The 19,991-nt window shown below is 37.0% G+C and overlaps 1 protein-coding gene across 10 annotated transcripts in view; it reads left to right on the top strand.

The window, feature by feature from the left end:
* DNAI7 (dynein axonemal intermediate chain 7) overlaps positions 1–19,991 on the top strand; it is a 74,541-nt gene that overhangs the window by 10,527 nt on the left and 44,023 nt on the right. For 5 of the 10 annotated variants that reach the window (XM_086713826.1, XM_086713828.1, XM_086713820.1 and 2 more), the window contains 4 exons: positions 10,719–10,800; positions 13,269–13,360; positions 15,358–15,459; positions 16,321–16,458. In XM_086713826.1, the coding sequence (XP_086569952.1) occupies positions 10,719–10,800; positions 13,269–13,360; positions 15,358–15,459; positions 16,321–16,458 (414 nt within the window). Of the gene's footprint in view, positions 1–10,718; positions 10,801–13,268; positions 13,361–15,357; positions 15,460–16,320; positions 16,459–16,579; positions 19,987–19,991 lie in introns of those variants that run through there. The other 5 variants (XM_086713823.1, XM_025930419.2, XM_086713822.1 and 2 more) reach the window with 4 other exon arrangements.

Below are 19,991 nucleotides of genomic sequence, written 5' to 3' on the forward strand. Positions count from 1 at the left end.
ACAGGACAACAAACTGGACCCAAAATTTTTTTATCAGTTGCTGATAAGTAAACAAAATGTCGTATATCCATACAATGAAATCAGCCATAAAGTGGTAGTATTGATACATACCGCAGCATGGATGAACTCTGAAAACATTATGTTAAGTGACAGAAGCCAGTCACAAAACACTCAAACTGTAAGATTCAAGTTATATAAAATGTCCAGAATAGGCAAATCTATAGAGAAAGTAGATTAGTAGTTTCCTTGAGCTGGGGGGTTGAGAGAAAATGGGAAGGGATGACTGCTAATGGCTATGGGATTTCTTTTTTGAGGAGTGATGAAGATTGATTATGGTGGTGGTTGTACAACTCTGAATACACTAAAAGCCACTGAATAGTACACTTTAAATGGATGAATTGTATGGTATGTGAATTATATCTGTTATAATTACTGTTATAAAAAGATACATGACAGCAATAACATATAATCTAGGTAGGAGGAGTATAAATTAAGATGTGCTAAAGTCCTTGTACTGTTTGGTAGTAGGATAAATATATTCTTTTTTTTTTAAGTTTGTTTAGTTTAGTTTAGTTTAGGGAAAGAAAGAGACAGAGTACAAGCAGGAGAGGGCAGAGAGTGAGAGAGACAGAGCAGACTCCAGGCTCTGAGCTATCCACACAGAGCCTGATGCGGGGCTCGAACCATGAACTGTGAGATCATGACCTGAGCCAAAGCTGGACGTTCAACCAACTGAGCCACCCAGGTGCCCCTTAAGTTTATTTTTGAGAGGAGAGAGAGTATGCGAGCAAGGGGAGTGGGCAGAGAGAGAGGGAGAGAGAGAATCCCAAGCAGGCTCTGTGCTGTCAGTGCAGAGCCTGATGCAGGGCTGGAACCCACGAACTGTGAGATCATGACCTGAGCTGAAATCAAGAGTTGGACTCTTGGGGCACCTGGGTGGCTCGGTCAGTTAAGCATCCAGCTTCGGCTCAGGTCATGATGTCACGGTTCAAGCCCTGTGTCGGGCTCTGTGCTGACAGCTCAGAGCCTGGAGCCTGCTTTGGATTCTGTGTCTCCCTCTCTCTGCCCCTCCCCTGCTCACACTCTGTCTCTCTCTCTTTCAAAAATGAATAATAATAATAATAATAATAATAATAATAATAAAAGTTGGACACTTCATCAACTGAGTCAGCCAGGCACCCCTAAATGTATTCTTATATTTGGTATATATGTTGACTTTCTAGGACAGCCACTGAAATGATATAAACAGATATATAACTTCCAAATTAGTAAAGGGAAAATAGTATATTGACCCCCCCCAAAAGAAATCCATCGAAAAGGTGTCAAGAAAGAATACAAAAAGAAGGCACAACACCCCAAAATCAAAAATCAAAAGGGGAAGATTGCCAGATTGGATAAAAAATAAACTCCAACAATAATCTTTTAACAAACACCATCTAAAGAATACAGATACAGAAAAGTTTAAGATGATGGAAAAAGATATGCTATGCAAATACTAGAAAAATGAAAGCTGATATTGCTATATTAATATTAGACACAATAGATTTTTTAAACCAAAAGTAATTCTAGAAACGAAGAGGGCCATTTTGTAATGATAAAGATTTGACTAACCAAGAAAATATAATTTGTATATAAGTTTGTATATATACAAATATATAATTGAAATATGCAATTCACAAATTCAGAGATCAGCAAAAATAGACAAGTCCACAATCATAGTGGAAGATTTCCTCTTTCAGTAACTGATAGAACAACTATTAAAAAATAAGGATTTAGAAGATTGGAACAACATGATGAACAAATCTAATGAAGTAAACATTTAGAACACTGCACTCAACAACTAGAGAATTTTAAACACATTTTTGCACAAAATTGGCAATGTACTGTGACATAAACATATTCTCAGAGTTCAAAAGATTGAAACAGTTCAGAGCATGTATTATAACCTCAATGAAATTAAGCTTTAAAGAAATCAAATCAGTTATAAACAGGAAGATCCAATATGCTGGGAATTCTTAAAACTTTCTAGTGGGTCAAGAAGTAAGATAATGGAAGTCAGAAGATACAAGTCAATGATAAGGAAAATACTTGAAAATTTGTTGAATGTATCTAAAGCAATACTTACAGAAAAATGTATAGCCCTAAATACTTGCAGAAGAAGAAAAAAAACTAAAACATTAAGCATCCTCTCAAGAAGTAACAAAAGAAGGGGCGTCTGGGTGGCTCAGTGGGTTAAGCGTCCGACTTGGGCTCAGGCCATGATCTCATGGTTTGTGAGTTTGAGCCTCGCGTCGGTATCTGTGCTCAGAGCCTGGAGCCTGTCTTCAGATTCTGTGTCTCCCTCTCTGTCCTTCCCCTGCTCACACTGTCTCCCCCCCCCCCCACCCCCCGTACCCCTCCTCCCCCCCCGTCTCTCTCTCTCTCTCTCAAAAATAAAATAAAACATAAAAAAAAAGAAGTAACAAAAGGAAAATTCAAAGTAAGGAGGGAGGGAGATAATAAAGATCTAGAAAAATTAATGAAATAGAAGACATACAATGAAGAGAATCAATAACCTCATATCCTTCAGGTCCTCAAAGAAATGTTACCTTCTCCTTGAGGCCCATCCTAACCACTCTGTTTGAAATTGTAATTCATCCCTTCTCTAACTATGCCTGCAGTCTGGAGCCCCTTTGTTTTCCTCCATAGCACTTTCATCCTCTAAAATGTTTTATAACTTATTTTCAAATTTTATTTATTGTTTTTGTCTTTCTCTTCCTATTTGAATATAAGCTCATAAGTACAAAAGATTTTTGTCTGTTTACTGGTATATCTCAAATGCCCATCACATGTTATATTCTCAGTATTTCTTAAAATAATTGAATGAACAGGCCACAACTTATTTCTTTGAAAATGCTGATAAAATAGACAATCCGCTGGTAAATTTTATCAAGAAGAACGAAAGGCATAAATAATGAATATTAGGAATGAAAAGGGAAATATGACTTTAATAATAAATTACATTATTTGTATAGCTTTATGTGTCAGTAAGTTAGAAAATTTAGATGAATTAGACAAATAGCCAGGAAAAAAAAAAAAAAAAACTTAAACTGTATCATAAGTAGAAAACCTGAGTAGTCCTATAATCATTTGAAAAGTTACATCAGTGGTTAAAAATCTTCCCAGAAAGAAAATTCTAAGTCTACAAGTGTTTGTTAGCTAGTTCTTCATTCAAAGATAAATAAGTAATTTCATTTTTATACAAATTCTTCTAGAGTATAAAGAAAGAGGTAACACTCCTAATTCATTTTTAGTTACCTGGGTATCCTGAGAATAGTATGAGAAAGGAAAATTGAAGCCCATTCATGAGCTTAAGTACAAAATTTCTAAAGAAAAGGTTAGGAAGCTCAATCTGGAAGTATATAGAGTGATAATAAGTTATAACCCAATTCAGTTTATCTCCAGAAGGCAGAATTGGTTTAACATAGGAAATTAAATGAATGGAATCAGATTGAGTTGGAAATTCAATTACTATACATTACCGTTTAATATGTTAAAGGGCACTTCCTTAGCCTGATAAAGGTATTGTGGGGGAAAAAAAAAACCCAAAAACTAAATTCAACTACTAGAGAAACAAAAGCACTGAAACTAACAAACATTGATTTGTATAATGATTATGGGAGTATAAGTTGAAATACTTTGGAAAGGTCATCTTCAATAAGGTTGAAAATGCACATATCGACCAGTTTTACTCCTAGCTATACACTGTAGAGAAACTCTTGCAAATGGACACCAGGATGCATACACTTGAAGGTTTATAGCAGCATCATTTATGATGGTAACAAGTTAGAAACCATCCAATATCTATCAGTATAAAAATGAGTTACTATTCAGCAGTGAAAATATATAGCTAGAGCTATATCCATCAACGTGGATGAATCTTACAAGCCGTAACACGTATCCAAAGATCTAAAACATACAAAAGGACAACTATTGTATTATTATACTTATGTGAAATATCTAGAGTAGTCAAATTCAGAGACAAAGTGGAATGGTGGTTGTCAGGGGCTAGGGTCACAGGAGGAAGGGGAGTTAATGTTTGATGGATACAGAGTAACAGTTTGTAACATTAAAAAAGTTCTGGAAATGGGTGGTAGTGATGGTTGTACAACAGTGTAAATGTATTTAATACCACTGACCTGCACATTTAAAAATGGTTAGAATTGTAAACTTTATTATATGTATACTTTACTATAATAAGTAAATTATAATTGTATACATAAAGTATAATTGGATTTATATAAAGTTCAAAAATAAGCAAACTATATTGTTCAGGAATAAATATATGTGTAATAAAACTTTAAAGAAAAAACAAGATAGGAGCACCTTGGTGGATCAGTCAGTTAAGTATCTGACTCTTGATTTCGGCTCAGGTCATGATCTCATGGTTCGTGAGTATGAGTTCTGCATCTGGCTCTACACTGACAGTGTGGAACGTACTTGGGATATTCTCTCTCTCTCTCTCTCTCTCTCTCTCTCTCTCTCTCTCTCTCTCTCTCTGTCTCTGCCCCTCCCCTGCTCATGCATGCATTCTCTCAAAATAAATGAATAAATTTTTTAAAAATTAAAGGGAAAAAATGACAATCTTAACAAATATCAATGATTATCTCTAGGTGCTCTTTTTTTGGTAAATCAATGTAATTTTTGGTATCTGATATGGGAAGGATGCAAAGAACTGCATGAGATAGCTGTTACAAACCTGTTTTCCACTGGCTTTTAAATATAAATCAGATTTCTAATTTCTTCTATTTGTAAAAATTAGAATCCATCTGAATCCTTGTTTCATTCAGCAATAGCTAATATCTATCCATGGATCATGAGCAATGTCATGTTTGCTTATCAAAATTTGTAATATAATATGCTGCTTGGTTCATTTGTATACTGAAAATAATTATGAGATTAAATCCAGAGCAAATTTTTTATTACCCAGAAACTTAGAGGCAAGGAATTAAATATTTAAAATTTTTGTACATACTTTTGTAACATAAATATGATCAACAAAAGTTTTTCAAGTATATTACATTAGGATAAGGTTCTGTGAGAGAAGTCGAATGAAATATGAGGTCAAAGAGAAAAAGGATTAAAGTTTTTATTAAAGAATCTTGTTCATATTTTAAAAAATAGATGATATTGGCTATTCAATCACTATGATATGTAGATTGTATTGGATGTATTTTATATAGTGATGAATATATTTTAGAAAGAGATGTAAAAGTTTTATTTTATACTGGAAAGTACATTTGTAGCTATTTAAACTTATGATGAAAAGTTTTCAATGCCAAGTTAAACATGTGTGAAGGGGAGTAGTTGGCTTTTCAAAAAAATTTAAAATTTAAAGTTAAAAAAATTTTAAATGATTTTAAAAGTTACTGATTAGCCATAGCTGAAGCTGAAGGAGAAGCCAGAAAAGAAGTCTGCAGAGGAGGGACCTATGAGAGAAGAAGCAAAATCAGACAGTTGTAACCTAAAGGCCTAACGAAAAAAAATAATTCAAGAAGGAAGAAGAAGACTTGGTCAAATGATGATGACAGATGGGTAAAATGAGGGCTGAAAATTGACCATTAGCATTGGAAACATGGCAATCTTGATTCCTTGACAAGAGAGGTTTTAATAGAGAAATAGAAATGAAAGCCTGACTGGAGTGGTCCATGAAGAAAATGGGAAAGTGGAAGCAGTTAGGCAAGTCTTTTTTAGGTCGTCTCATATAAAGGGTAACAAAATTGGAGCAGAAGATGGAAAGGGATGTGAAATCTAGGGAGGGAGAAATTTATGAATAACTAGAGGTATTAATTACAGGAGCCAAGTCTTATTAAATAGGCAATAAAGGATAAGATCCAGTGTAACATCGGCAGGTTCAGCCTTAAATAGCAGAAGTATGTTACATTAGATCATAAACCATAATGGGAGGGAAGGCAGACAAAGACAGGTACAAAGATTTGGGCGTGGAACCGAGATTATTCCAGAGTTTCTGGTGATATGAGAGAGAAGGTCAACAGCCGAGAGCAGGAAAGAGGAGAGTATTTTGCAGGTTTGAAGAGTGAGGGGAATGAAATAGTAGTAGGAATACTGGATGGTACAAAGTCTGTTTAAAATTTGTGTTAATAAATTTGCGCTCATGTATTTTTCTCTGGCAAGTTTCAGCTGCTTATATTACTAATGCATAATAAATGGGAGAATTGAGTTTCACTAGAACTAAGAATTTGCCAGCGGAGCTTCTCAGAGGGACAGAGAAATAGGGGAGGTGGAAATATATAAAGTAGTGATTATGTGATGAGCTGTGAAATCTAACCTGGGTAAAGAAGTGAAGGTATGAGGGGGTTGATAAACAAGGAAGACGTGATAGGGCTAATGGATTGGAGATTCCAGTGGAGCATTCTGCAGTGGGTGAGCCAAAAAGAGAAGATAGTCATCCAAAAGTCTGTATATTCCAAGGATTAACCATTCTATTGATTGCTAAATTTAGATAGTCCTCTTTTCTTCCTATACTTTCCTTTAGGGAAAATGGAGGGGAGGTGGTTACCACCAAGATAGTTCTCAAACTTGTATTCTGTAGCCCTGATCTGTTTGCTAAACCTCAGTTCCCCAAGTTCAGTGTCTGTAAACATTGCCTGGATGCCCTACTAGCACTTCATATTAATTATATTCAAACTCCTTTCAACAGTGTTTCTTTCAAATTTGCTTGTTCTAGACTACAGTTTTTCTTTTTGACTCTTCTTTAACTCATTCCTCTCCTTGTCTCCAGTTTTAGTTATATCAAATAAGTTAGTTGATATAATATTTATTGGACTCATTCTCCTATCAGTATTTACAGTCATGACTTTAGTTTTAGTAACTACTGTTAATAGTCACTCAAATGGTATCTTCTTCATAATCATTTTTTCCTAATACAAGGTTAGTTTTTTAAAATTGTATTTTTTTTAATATATGAAATTTATCATCAAATTGTTTTCCATACAACACCCAGTGCTCATCCCAAAAGATGCCCTCTTCAATACCCATCACCCACCCTCCCTTCCCTCCCACCCCCCATCAGCTCTCAGTTTGTTCTCAGTTTTTAAGAGTCTCTTAGCTTTCGCTCTCTCCCACTCTGACCTCTCTCTTTTTTTTTTCCTTCCCCTCCCCCATGGGTTCCTGTTAAGTTTCTCAGGATCCACATAAGAGTGAAAACATATGGTATCTGTCTTTCTCTGTATGGCTTATTTCACTTAGCATAACACTCTCCAGTTCCATCCACGTTGCTACAAAGGGCCATATTTCATTCTTTCTCATTGCCACGTAGTACTCCATTGTGTATATAAACCACAATTTCTTTATCCATTCATCAGTTGATGGACATTTAGGCTCTTTCCATAATTTGGCTATTGTTGAGAGTGCTGCTATGAACATTGGGGTACAAGTGCCCCTATGCATCAGTACTCCTGTGTCCCTTGGATAAATTCCTAGCAGTGCTATTGCTGGGTCATAGGGTAGGTCTATTTTTAATTTTCTGAGGAACCTCCACACTGCTTTCCAGAGCGGCTGTTGCAGCCTTTAAAGTCTAGTTTGTCTGATGTAAGTATGGCTACTCCAGCTCTCTTTTGACTTCCAGTAGTATGATAAATAGTTTTCCATCCCCTCACTTTCAATCTGAAGGTGTCCTCAGGTCTAAAATGAGTCTCTTGTAGACAGCAAATAAATGGGTCTTGTTTTTTTATCCATTCTGATACCCTATGTCTTTTGGTTGGCACATTTAGTCCATTTACATTCAGTGTTGTTATAGAAAGATATGGGTTTAGAGTCATTGTGATGTCTGTAGGTTTCATGCTTGTAGCGATGTCTCTGGTACTTTGTCTCACAGGATCCCCTTTAGGATCTCTTGTATGGCTGGTTTAGTGGTGATGAATTCCTTCAGCTTTTGTTTGTTTGGGAAGACCTTTATCTCTCCTTCTATTCTAAATGACAGGTTTGCTGGATAAAGGATTCTCAGCTGCATATTTTTTCTGTTCATCACATTGACGATTTCCTGCCATTCCTTTCTGGCCTGCCAAGTTTCAAAAGAGAGATCAGTCACGAGTCTTATCGGTCTCCCTTTATATGTTAGAGCATGTTTATCCCTAGCTGCTTTCACAATTTTCTCTTTATCCTTGTATTTTGCCAGTTTCAGTATGATATGTCATGCAGAAGGTCGATTCAAGTTACGTCTGAAGGGAGTTCTCTGTGCCTCTTGGATTTCAATGCCTTTTTCCTTCCCCAGATCAGGGAAGTTCTCAGCTATTATTTCTTCAAGTACACCTTCAGCACCTTTCCCTCTCTCTTCCTCCTCTGGAATACCAATTATGCGTAGATTTACTAGTGCATCACTTAGTTCTTTAATTTTCCCCTCATACTCCTGGACTTTTTAATCTCTCTTTTTCTCAGCTTCCTCTTTTTCCATAATTTTATCTTCCAATTCACCTATTCTCTCCTCTGCCTCTTCAATCCGAGCTGTGGTTGTCTCCATTTTATTTTGTAGCTCACTTATAGCATTTTTTAGCTCCTCCTGGCTGTTCCTTAGTCCCTTGATCTCTGTAGCAATAGATTCTCTGCTGTCCTCTATACTGTTTTCAAGCCCAGCAATTAATTTTATGACTATTATTCTAAATTCACTTTCTGTTATATTGTTTAAGTCCTTTTTGATCAGTTTGTTAGCAGTCATTATTTCCTGGAGATTCTTTTGAGGGGAATTCTAACGTTTCATCATTTTGGATAGTCTATGATGTGGTAGGGAACTACAGGGCACTTCCCCTGTGCTGTCTTGAATAACTCGCGTTGGTGGGCAGAGCCGCAGTCAGACCTGATGTCTGCCCCCAGCCCACCGCTGGGGCCACAGTCAGACTGGTGTGAACCTTCTCTTCCCCTCTCCTAGGGGCGGGATTCACTTTGGGGTGGCGTGGCTGTCTGGGCTACTTGCACACTGCCAGGCTTGTGGTGCTGGGGATCTGGCGTATTAGCTGTGGTGGATCGGCAAGGTGCACAGGGGCAGGAGGGGCAGGCTCAGCTCGCTTATCCTTCGGTGATCTGCTTCGGGAGGGGCCCTGAGGCACCAGGAGGGAGTCAGACCCGCCAGAGGGATGGATCCGCAGAAGCACAGTGTTGGGTGTTTGCACGGTGCAAGCAAGTTCCCTGACAGGAACTGGTTCCCTTTGGGGTTTTGGCTGGAGGATGGGCGAGGGAGATGGAGCTGGCGAGCGCCTTTGTTCCCGGCAACCTGAGCTGTGTCGTCCGGGGCTCAACAACTCTCCCTCCCGTTGTCCTCCAGCCCTCCCACTCTCCGGGCAGAGCTGTTAGCTTATAACCTTCCAGATGTTAAGTCCTGCTTGCTGTCCGAACACACTCCATCCGGCCCCTCCACTTTTGCCAGCGAGATTCGGAGGTTCTGCTTGGCCAGCGGGCTGCCCCTTCACCCCGGCTCCCTCCTCCCGCCAGTCCGTGTAGCGCACATCGCCTCTCCGCCCTTCCTACCCTCTTCCGTGGGCCTCTCGTCTACGCTTGGCTCCAGAGAATCCATTCTGCTTGTCTTCTGGTGGTTTTCTGGGTTATTTAGGCAGGTGTGGGTGGAATCTAAGTGATCAGCAGGACGTGGTGAGCCCAGCATCCTCCTATGCCACCATCTTCTTCCAAAATCCTAAAATTGTATTCTTAATAGCCATAGCCCTTCTCAAAACTTTTAGGAGGTTTCCGGTTCTTTTAAAATAATGCCCAACCTCTATAGCATAGGCTCCAACCTTCTTTTCCATTTTCATTTCTATCACCTTTCCTTGGAATCTCCCCAGTGTCCATGAACTTGTTGGCCTTTCCAGTGCTATCCCATCTCCATATCTTATTGCCTGCATTTCCCTCGTCTTGAGATAGGAAATACTCTTCCCTGCATATTTGCATCTTAAAATCTTCTGGGCACAAACTTAAATACTACCCGCTCTATAAAAATTTTACTTCATTCCAATTCTTGAAAATAATCTCTCCTTCCTCTAAACTTAAAAATGACTCTCTGGGGGCGCCTGGGTGGCGCAGTCGGTTAAGCGTCCGACTTCAGCCAGGTCACGATCTCGCGGTCCGTGAGTTCGAGCCCCGCGTCGGGCTCTGGGCTGATGGCTCAGAGCCTGGAGCCTGTTTCCGATTCTGTGTCTCCCTCTCTCTCTGCCCCTCCCCCGTTCATGCTCTGTCTCTCTCTGTCCCAAAAATAAATCAACGTTGAAAAAAAAAAAATTAAAAAAAAAAAATGACTCTCTGTATATCTGTTAGTCATAAAAATGTTTTTAATTATTATAGGCATGTAGTAGTATTAAAACTGTTTTTACATATATTTTATTTTAATCTTTACAACAATAAAATGAGGTCTTATTTAGCACCATTTTTGATGTGGTAACTGGGAATAAGAAGCTTATTTAAGTTGTATACTATTAATTATATAATAATTAAATTGTCACCGTCACTGTTGCCTTTTAATAACTTTGCTTATTTTTCTTACTTGTTTCCATACTTTGTCCTCAATACATTAAGGCAAGGCTTTGTACAGGATAGGTAGTCTTTATTTGAATGAATGAAAGACTGGATTCATGGAAGTAAAAGTATTTTTCATAATTACTGTTTGAGAGGTATGTATTTTATGCATTTGAGAGATATGTATATTAGTAGCCTTTTTTTATGTTATGACATTTAAGTCTGCCAGGAAGAAGAAAATCACCAAAGCTGAACGGTTAAAGCAGCTACAGGAGGAGGAGGAGAGACGGCAAAAAGAGGAAGGTACAAAGTACATAGTGATACTATTTTCACATGCAGGGACTTAAACAATAGTTGATATTTCTATATTCCCATCAATATTTTTAAAAAGAATTTTCAAAATTCTTCAATTTTTCAAATTTCATCTGTTTCTTTATTTTTTAATTTTTTAAAAAAATTTTTAATGTTTATCTTTGAGAGAGAGAGACACACACACTGTGCGAGTGGAGAAGGGACAGAGAGAGAGGAAGACACAGAATCCTAAGCAGGCTTCAGGCTCTGAGCTGTCAGCGCAGAGCCCTACATGGGGCTGGAACCCGCTAACTGTGAGATTATGACCTGAGCTGAAGTCAGACCCTTAACCGACTGAGCCACCCAGGCGCCCCAAATTTCATCTGTTTTTTAAATAGTTATCTGCTATTTAAAGTGTACCCAGAGGGGCGCCTGGGTGGCGCAGTCGGTGAAGCGTCCGACTTCAGCCAGGTCACGATCTCGCGGTCCGTGAGTTCGAGCCCCGCGTCAGGCTCTGGGCTGATGGCTCAGAGCCTGGAGCCTGTTTCCGATTCTGTGTCTCCCTCTCTCTCTGCCCCTCCCCCGTTCATGCTCTGTCTCTCTCTGTCCCAAAAATAAATAAAAACGTTGAAAAAAAAAATAAAAAAATAAAGGGTACCCAGAAAGTTTTGTTACTATACACCAATCACTTTGAGATATATCTTGAAGTGGAGTTGCCAGATAAAATACAGAATTCCCACGGAGGGGCACCTGGGAAGCTCAGTTGGTTAAGCATCCAACTCTTCATTTAAACTCAGGTCATGATCTCAGAGCCATCTGATCGAGACCCACAGAGGGCTCTGTCCTGACAGTGTGGAGCCTGCTTGGGATTCTGTCTCCTTCTCTCTCTCTCTCTCTCTCTCTCTCTCTGCCCCTCCCCAGCTCTTGTGCATGCTGTCTCTCAAAATAAGTAAACATTAAAAAAAAGTACAGAATGTGCAGTTAAGTTTGAATTTCAGATAAATAATAGGTGATTTGGGATAATTTGTTCCATGCAATATGGAACATACTTAACCCCCCCCCCCCAAAAAAAAGTCTATTTATTTATCTGAAATTCAACTGAGCATCTTGTATTTTTATTTGCTAACTCTGGCAATCATGTCTTGAAATGTTTATGTTTACCTATGAAATTAGGGGCTTTGGTGCTAATTCTACAGTACGGATTCTAAAACTTAAATTCATTAAATATGGGAAATAGGAAATAGACACTAACAAGAAATGCACAGAACAGCCTAAGTTATTATAGTTTAATAATATGCCTTTGCCAAATTTAAAGAGGATTTTCATTTGTAAAAAAAAAAAAGTAAATTAAAAATTAATAAAAATATCTATTATTTAAAATAACAAAAAGAGATTTAAAAAACCGGTATACCTTTTAGCATCAAGAGCATGTGTGGGAGTGCCTGGGTGGCTTAGTTGGTTTAGCATCTGACTCTTGATATCGACTCAGGTTGTGATCCCACAGTTGTGAGATAGAGCCCCACCTCAGGTTCCACATATAGGGTGGAGCCTGCTTGGGATTCTCTCTCCCCTTCTCTCTCTGCCCCTCCACTGCTTGTGTGCTCTAAATAAATAAATAAATAAATAAATAAATAAATAAATAAATAATTTTTTTTTTTTTTTTTTTTTTTTAAAGAACCTGTGGATTCAAATTCAGGTTTTAAAAGTCTGTCCTCAGGTTCCACGTTGATTTTTTTTTATATACAATCATTATTAAATCCTTTTTAGGTGGCTCATGATAAGAATACAGTATCAGGATCTAGAACTTGGGGAAAGTTTTATTATATTGGATTAAACTTATATTCTTCAACATATCTTTCGTATTTAATAGTGAAAGCAAGAGAAGTTTAAGGTAATTGCTTCTGGAGGTGCCTGGGTGGCTTAGTCAGTTAAGCATCTGACTCTTGATTTCGACCCAGGTCATGATTTCACAGTTTGTGAGATTGGCCTGTCGGGCTCTGAGCTGACAGCACAGAACGTGCTTGGGATTCTCTCTCTCCTTCTCTTTACCCCTCCCATGCTTACACCTGTGCACACTCTCTCTCTGTCTCTCAAAATACATAAATGAACCTAGGAAAAGTGGTAATTGCTTCTAATGATGTAGATATAAGAAACTTATGGAAATCTCCTGAAGATTTTACCTCTCCTTAATTACCTATGATAGTTCTGTCATTTTTTATTATTTAAAATTATTATTGGATTGCTATAAATTTGGAGAAGAGAAATATTATTATGGGCCTATTTTTTTTGGCCAGAAAGTTTGAGTCATGTTACTTTTTTGAAAGAAATCCAGCATCTGTCTTACTTCTACCACATAATATAGGCTGTAAGTTCTATAAAATATTTCACTACCATTATATCTTGAAAATATTTTAAGTAACTTTAAGGGATTAAAATTAGATTGATTTAATCACTGAGAGAAAATTTTTTTGGTTCTTTAGAGGAAGCCCGTGTGAAACATGAAAAAGAAGAAATGGAAAGACTTGAAAGACAACGGATTGAGAGAGAAAAATGGCATCAACTTGAAGCAAAAGTATGTAAACATTAGTAATGTTATTAGTGAAGACAAACTATGTAGCTATCAGATCTGTTTGGTCATGTAATGTCACTCTCCCCCATACCTACCACTAATGTATAGGCCTATGTAAACTGGTTTAACTCCTTTAATCCTACCATAAAGAAGTGAAGTTATTACCCACAATTCACAGATAAGGAAATTGAGGAAAAGGGAAGGTAAGCAGCTAATGAGTTGAAGAGCCAGGACTTAGACATAAATAGTCTCGCTTCAGAGCCCTTGCTTGTAAGCATTAAGTTATTTTTCTCGGTCTGTTTTATAGATAATTAAACAGGGCTTCCTCCCCCCAAACTCAAATTCTACCTCTCATATTTTAGTTTTACTTCTCTTTTTTACCAGAATTACCAGGATTTTTCTTATCAGTAGTTCTGATCTCGACAAGCCTCATAACTGGTAAAAATTGAAGGCGCCCCCCCCCCAAGGAAATTTATTTATGTGGGTCATATTTCTCAATATTTACCACATTAGAAACTCAAACCGAGAAATTTTAAGACATGTCATATTAATAGACATTAAATATTATATAAAATAAACATTAATAAAAATAAGTAAATATATTAACATATTTTAAGGAAGAAAACTATTGTACATATAATTATATATTATTGAGTTATAATTGACATATAACATTGTATTAGTTTCAGGTATAAACATGGTGATTCAATGTTTGTATATATTGTGAAATGATTATTCCAATAAGTCTAGTTAACATTCATCACCACACATTCTATATTTTTTAAATTAGAGAAATAAATGGCATTGTTTATGTTTTTAAAGTCTCTTTGATGTCAGACTTAACAAAAGACTGCTAGATTCTCATATCTATTCAGTATTCTGTCTGTTACAATGAGTTTTTATCGAAGTGCATAAAGAAAATCTGGCCTCACACAGAATCATAGTTGGAAAAGCGGAATATTGTAATAGCCTTTCAGGTAATTGTGGATATTCTTTTTGATTCTATACCAAAACTCGGTAAGTCATAGTTTCTTAATATGGAATGTGAAATCATATCAATGAAGTTTTCATAGCGTTATACTAAAACATTGATCTGTCTTACACTTTAAATTGATCTTGTATCCATGTATGATTTTGAAATATCATACATTGCTTAGAAAAACTTGGTTTACTGAATAATTTCCTTCCAAATGTTGACACGTTTTTATTATTAGTTACCAAAAATCACATGCATTGATGTCTTCCCCAATCAAATCAGAAAGGTTTTTAAGGATTGAGAAAATGTCAAGCTCACAGTGGTCGATACAAGTTTTTTTGTTTAATTTGAATTTTTATTTGAAAGCTTGAATTTTATTATTGGTAACAAATACTTTTAATTCTTTCCTGAAAGTGACATACTCAGTGCATTCATTTTTGAGAGTGTCTGCCAAAATACTCAAATAATCGTGCAAGCAGTGGTTTCTCAAGACAGCCTTGTCCTTTGAAACATGGCAGAACGCTTTATGCATACTTCTCGCTTTATGCACATAGAACAATCAAAAGACTTATACTGAAAGGTTGACACTTAACAAAATTAATAATTTTCACCTCCTCAGGTCGCTCTTATATGAAAATGGCTGTTTACCACCCACAAACCCCAAAGAATATGACTCTTAGTATAGCTTGTGCCTTGATTTGTGCTGAGACACCAACAATTTTAGACCATTTTGCACCATTAGTGTAAATGTATACACTGCAAAAGAGGCAGATACTGTTTCAGTATTATTATGAAGACATATTTGACCTCACAGATCCCTGAAGAGTCTTGGGGACCCACCAGGTGTCTGCAGATAACTTGCAAACCTCTGTTTCAGAGGAAACCTTTTGGAAATACCAGTTACATTCAGACTAATTTTAGTGTTCATTTTGAAACTCAGTATTTTGCCGAGTAAAGTTTAGATGCTACCTGTGAAACATAAAGCTAAAATTAAAGAGCCCACCAATGTATCCCCATGCAACAGGATCTAGAAAGGAGGAATGAAGAACTTGAAGAACTTTATTTATTAGAGGAGTGTTTTCCTGAAGCAGAGAAGTTGAAACGAGATACTAGATTGCTTTCTCAGGTAAAACTGATTTTGTGTGTTTGTGTGTGCCACAAGAGGAAATTATACTCTGATATCCTTTTTAATCCCCTCAGATTTTTAATTTGTCTGTAAAACATCTCTAATTTGACAAATCTGTCATATTGCATGTAGCAAAGTAAATTCACATACCTTTGTAGAAAACTATTGTCAATAATAAGATCCTTGAAATTTTTGTATCTTTTGACTCTGATTTAATTTTGGGGGAATCTATACTGAAGAAATTATTCTGAATTAAAATAGAAAACTTTGAGCTTAAGTCAATCTAGCATTGCTCAAAACAATGTAACTTTGGAAAAAAATAAAGGTTCTTATAAGGAGAAAAAGAAAAAAACTGTAATAATATGGCAAAAGATGATTACACTATAATTTTAAGCAAAGTACAATATGATTACAAGTGTAGAAGTTTCATAGACTGCAAAATGAATGGAAGAACTCATACTAAAATGACAGTGGTGATTAACAATTAGTAATAATTTGGAAAAAAAACCCCACAAAAAACAGTAATAATTTGGTAAGTAGAAATTAGCCCGAGTGTTGGCTTTTGTAAATACAGGAGCTGTATGTTTAGAGACGAAAGCAAAACAAAACCAACTGATAAATACTGTTTTTTAAAAATATGACAATTACTAGAATTGCTATTTATTTGAACTATTGAGGCTTATAAATTATTTTGATAAATAGAATTTGGTTATTATAGAGATATCTCAAGTAGGCAGTTAAAGTCATAATTTTTTTAACCTAAATTGGGAAAACTAGATTATGAGAACTGATACTTGGAAAAAAGTTATTTAATCTTTGCATTTTCATCATTGTGACCCTTCCAACATTTTTATTCCACAGTGGAATCACTACATTCAATGTGATGGAAGTCCTGATCCTTCAGTATCCCCAGAAATTAATACTTTCATTAGTCTGTGGAAAGAGGAAACAAATGAGACTTTAGAGGAAGTGATCGCGAAGAGTAAATTAGTGCTAAATGTATGTCCTAGAGTATTACTCTGTAATTTTAAGTTGTTTAAGTTACAAATTGTCTGGTATCGACTCCAAAATAGAAATAAATTAAACAAATATACATTTGTATTTGCCAATTAATAACACTACTGTGTGTTTAGATATCGAGAAAAATATTTAACCTTTCTCTTTTTTTTGTTTTTACAACTCCCATTTTTATTTTTTATCTTTGCCACCTTAGATAAGGTCAGTATAGCATAAATGTGAAACCTTATGTGTCTAAGCTGGGAAAAACAAAATCAAGTTGCATCCATTTATGTAGATAACTTGGAGGGAAAGTGCATGATTTTATCTTGAGTTGAAATTTTCCACTATTTGGTGATTCACTACACATACTTTTCTATGTCAACTATGTGCCAGGCACCTACTCTTCTAGGCATGAAAGAACAAAGATGAATAAGAATATCCTACCTTCTAGTTCTGCAAATAGGATGGATAGGCTACCCTGAGGAACTAGCACTTTATGATGCACTTAAAAATGCTAAAAAAAAAAAATGTTTTAATGATATTTAAATTCATTGCCTATTTCAAAAGAAAGTAAGGGAAAATCTTGGAGGCCTTATGGGCAAATCTCAAAGTGAGTGGCTTCCCAGAGACACCACTTTCCAAGAGGCTTCTTTTTCTGTTAAGTCTTGGGTTAGCATTGGTTTAAAGGACCATCAGGAAGCAAAGCCTAGGGTCCATGCAAGGTGGCAAGTTGGATCAGAAACTCCATGTATGGCTGGGAGCCTCAAAAAGTTATTGTGGATGATAGGGGAAATACCTGCTCTGCAAAGGGAGATGATAAGAACTTGTTTGGCTCATCTTTAGCTTATTGAAGGGAAACAAAAATGTCTCTACTGAGAATTCTTAATCACAAGTGAATCAGAAGTTGTATTGGAAGAATTTACCAAAATATAGCACACAGAAAGAGATAAAGAGATGGAGAATATTAATGAGCAGTTAATGGGTATGTATGATAGAGTAAAAGGGGCTAAAATGCATCGAAAAAGAGTACCAGAAGGGAATGACAGTATTCAAAGAGAAAATGGCTGACATCTTTCCAGAATTGAGGAAAAATACAAACCCTCAGATTCAAGAAACCCAACAAATCCCATTAGGATGCATAGAAAGAAACCCATACTAGGCACACTTACATAGTAGTAGGAACTGGAAGGAATTCACTGCACTTGGTCCTATTATCTTCTAATACTTTTTGTTGCAATTCCTCACCACATTTTTGTGCTTCTTGTCGCTGGGGTTTACTTCTTCAGCATGTTGTTATGAAGATAGAGTAACTCCAGACCGTTAAGCTCATAACATGCATTGCCTAATTTGATGTGGGCAAGCGTATGAGATCCATTTTACATATGTAGAGAGAAAAACTGTGACTTGCTTAGAGTCTCCTATGAGACTTTAAATAGGGCTTACTCTGACTTTCCAGAAGCTCCCAAGCCTCCTGTCCACTGTGAGATATTTGGACACCAGTGAATTCATTGTACAGGGTTCTTGCCATTGCACATCCTCTCTGCCGGCTGCCATGGCATGCTGCTGGCCCAGGAAGCCAGTGCTCTGCAATAGCTGGGAGAGAGTGGGAAGTAGCACTGGAGTTCACTAGTGATGAGCTGGAAGTGAAATCTTCCTATTATGAGAGTGGGTTACAGAAATGGAAGTAAGAAACAGTACAGAAAATGAGGAGAGGGCAGGTAAAACAAAATAGGAGAGGAGGATGATCATAGCAATAGGAAACTAAAGAGGGCAGCACTGAGGAACAGAAAGAACTGGATAGCAGTGACCCCACGGTAAACACTAAGTTCCAAATTATCAAATGTATTTATTTGGCAAGCTCTTATATAATACTTACTATTCCAGGCTTTAGAAGTAGTTACTTGCTGAATTCTTATAATAACCCTAGGAGGTAGGCACCAGTATTCTCATTTTACAAATGAAGAGGGCATAGTGATGCACAGAGGTACAAAGATGTTATATAACTTACCCAAGTCCACACTGCCAGTAGGAAGTGGCTAGGATCGAAGCCCTGCATGCTGGCTTAAGTCCATACTGCCCTCCACCACAATGCCACCTCTCTTAATTTAGAAATTTTCTAGGTATTATCTGTGTCAGTGTTCAAAACTAAATCCTGCCACTTATTACTTGTTCCTTGGTCATGCTGTGCCTCGATTTCTCTCAACACTTTAAATATCTCCACTCTCTTCTTGATTAGATGATTTCTGGGAAGTTAAATGTAATTCGTAATTTTGTTTCTCTTAAGGTAAGGTGTTGTTTCCTCTGGCTTCTGTCGGGATTTTTTATCTTTGATTTTCTGTAGTTTGAAAATAATATGCCTAAGTGTAGTTTTCTAGGGCATTTATCCTGTTTGGTGTTCTCCAAGCTCCCTGAACCTGTGGTTTAGCATCTGATATTCATTTAGGGAAATTGTTATTTCAAATATTTCTTCTGTTCCTTTCTCCCTCTTTTCTCCTTCTGGTATTCCCTTTACATGTATGCTATACCTTTTGTAGTTGTCCCACAGTCCTTGGATACTTTGTTCTATTTAAAAAAATACTTTTTTTTTTCACTTTTTGTTTTCTTTGACTTTAGTTTTCAAAGATTCTATTGTTATGTCCTCTAGCTCAGAGATTCTTTCCTCTGCTAAGTCCAGTCTACTAATAAGCCCACCAAAGGCATTCATTCATTTCTATCTGGTTCTTTCTTAGGATTTCTATCTCTCTGCTTTACGTTGCCCATCTATTTATGCATGCTGTCTGCTTTATTCAGTAGAGCCCTTAGCATATCAATCATAGGTGTTTTAAATTCCTGGTCGGATAATTCAATATCCCTGCCATGTGTGGTTCTAATGCTTGCTTTGTCTTTTCAAATAGTGGTTTTTGCCTTTTGGTATGACTTGTAATTTTCTCATGATAGCTGGACATGATGTACTGAGTGAAAGGAAGTGGTATAAATAGGGCTTTAGTAATATGGCTGTGAGGTGGGGCCGGGGAGGAGAAGAATCCTATAGTCCTGCAATTAGGTCTCGGTCTTTTAATAAGCCTGTATCTCTGCATGGTGAACTTCACAAGTGTTTTTAATTTATTTTATTCCCCTCAGGTGGGAGGGGATGGCTAGTGCTAGCTGGAGTTATTTCCTTTCCCCCAGGTGAGTGAGGCTTTGATAAAAGTCCCAAAACTTAGGCTCTAGTTAATTAGTTTCCCCTAAGATCAGGCCTTGTTAAGGATAGAGTACTCTGGTGTATTTCAAAACCGTTCCTTTTCCCTTCCCTCTGCTGGAAGTAGGAGGGGATTCTGCTCCCATATTTATTGTGAGAACCTGGTGGAGCATTTGGAGCGAAGTCTCACAATATTGTGGGCTCTCCTCCTTCCATGGCTGTGCTCTCCTGGAGTTTTTAACTCTCAAGAGCTCTCCACACTAAGCCTTCAGTAATTTGTCATTTGCAGTTTCAGATGTTCTTATCTGGCACTGGTTTCTGCAGTGGCTTTTGTTCCTGAATATACCATGGTAAG

This window comes from Puma concolor, chromosome B4, assembly GCF_028749965.1.
Source record: "Puma concolor isolate L17-30 chromosome B4, mPumCon1.1.hap2, whole genome shotgun sequence".
Classification (NCBI taxonomy): Eukaryota; Metazoa; Chordata; class Mammalia; order Carnivora; family Felidae; genus Puma; species Puma concolor.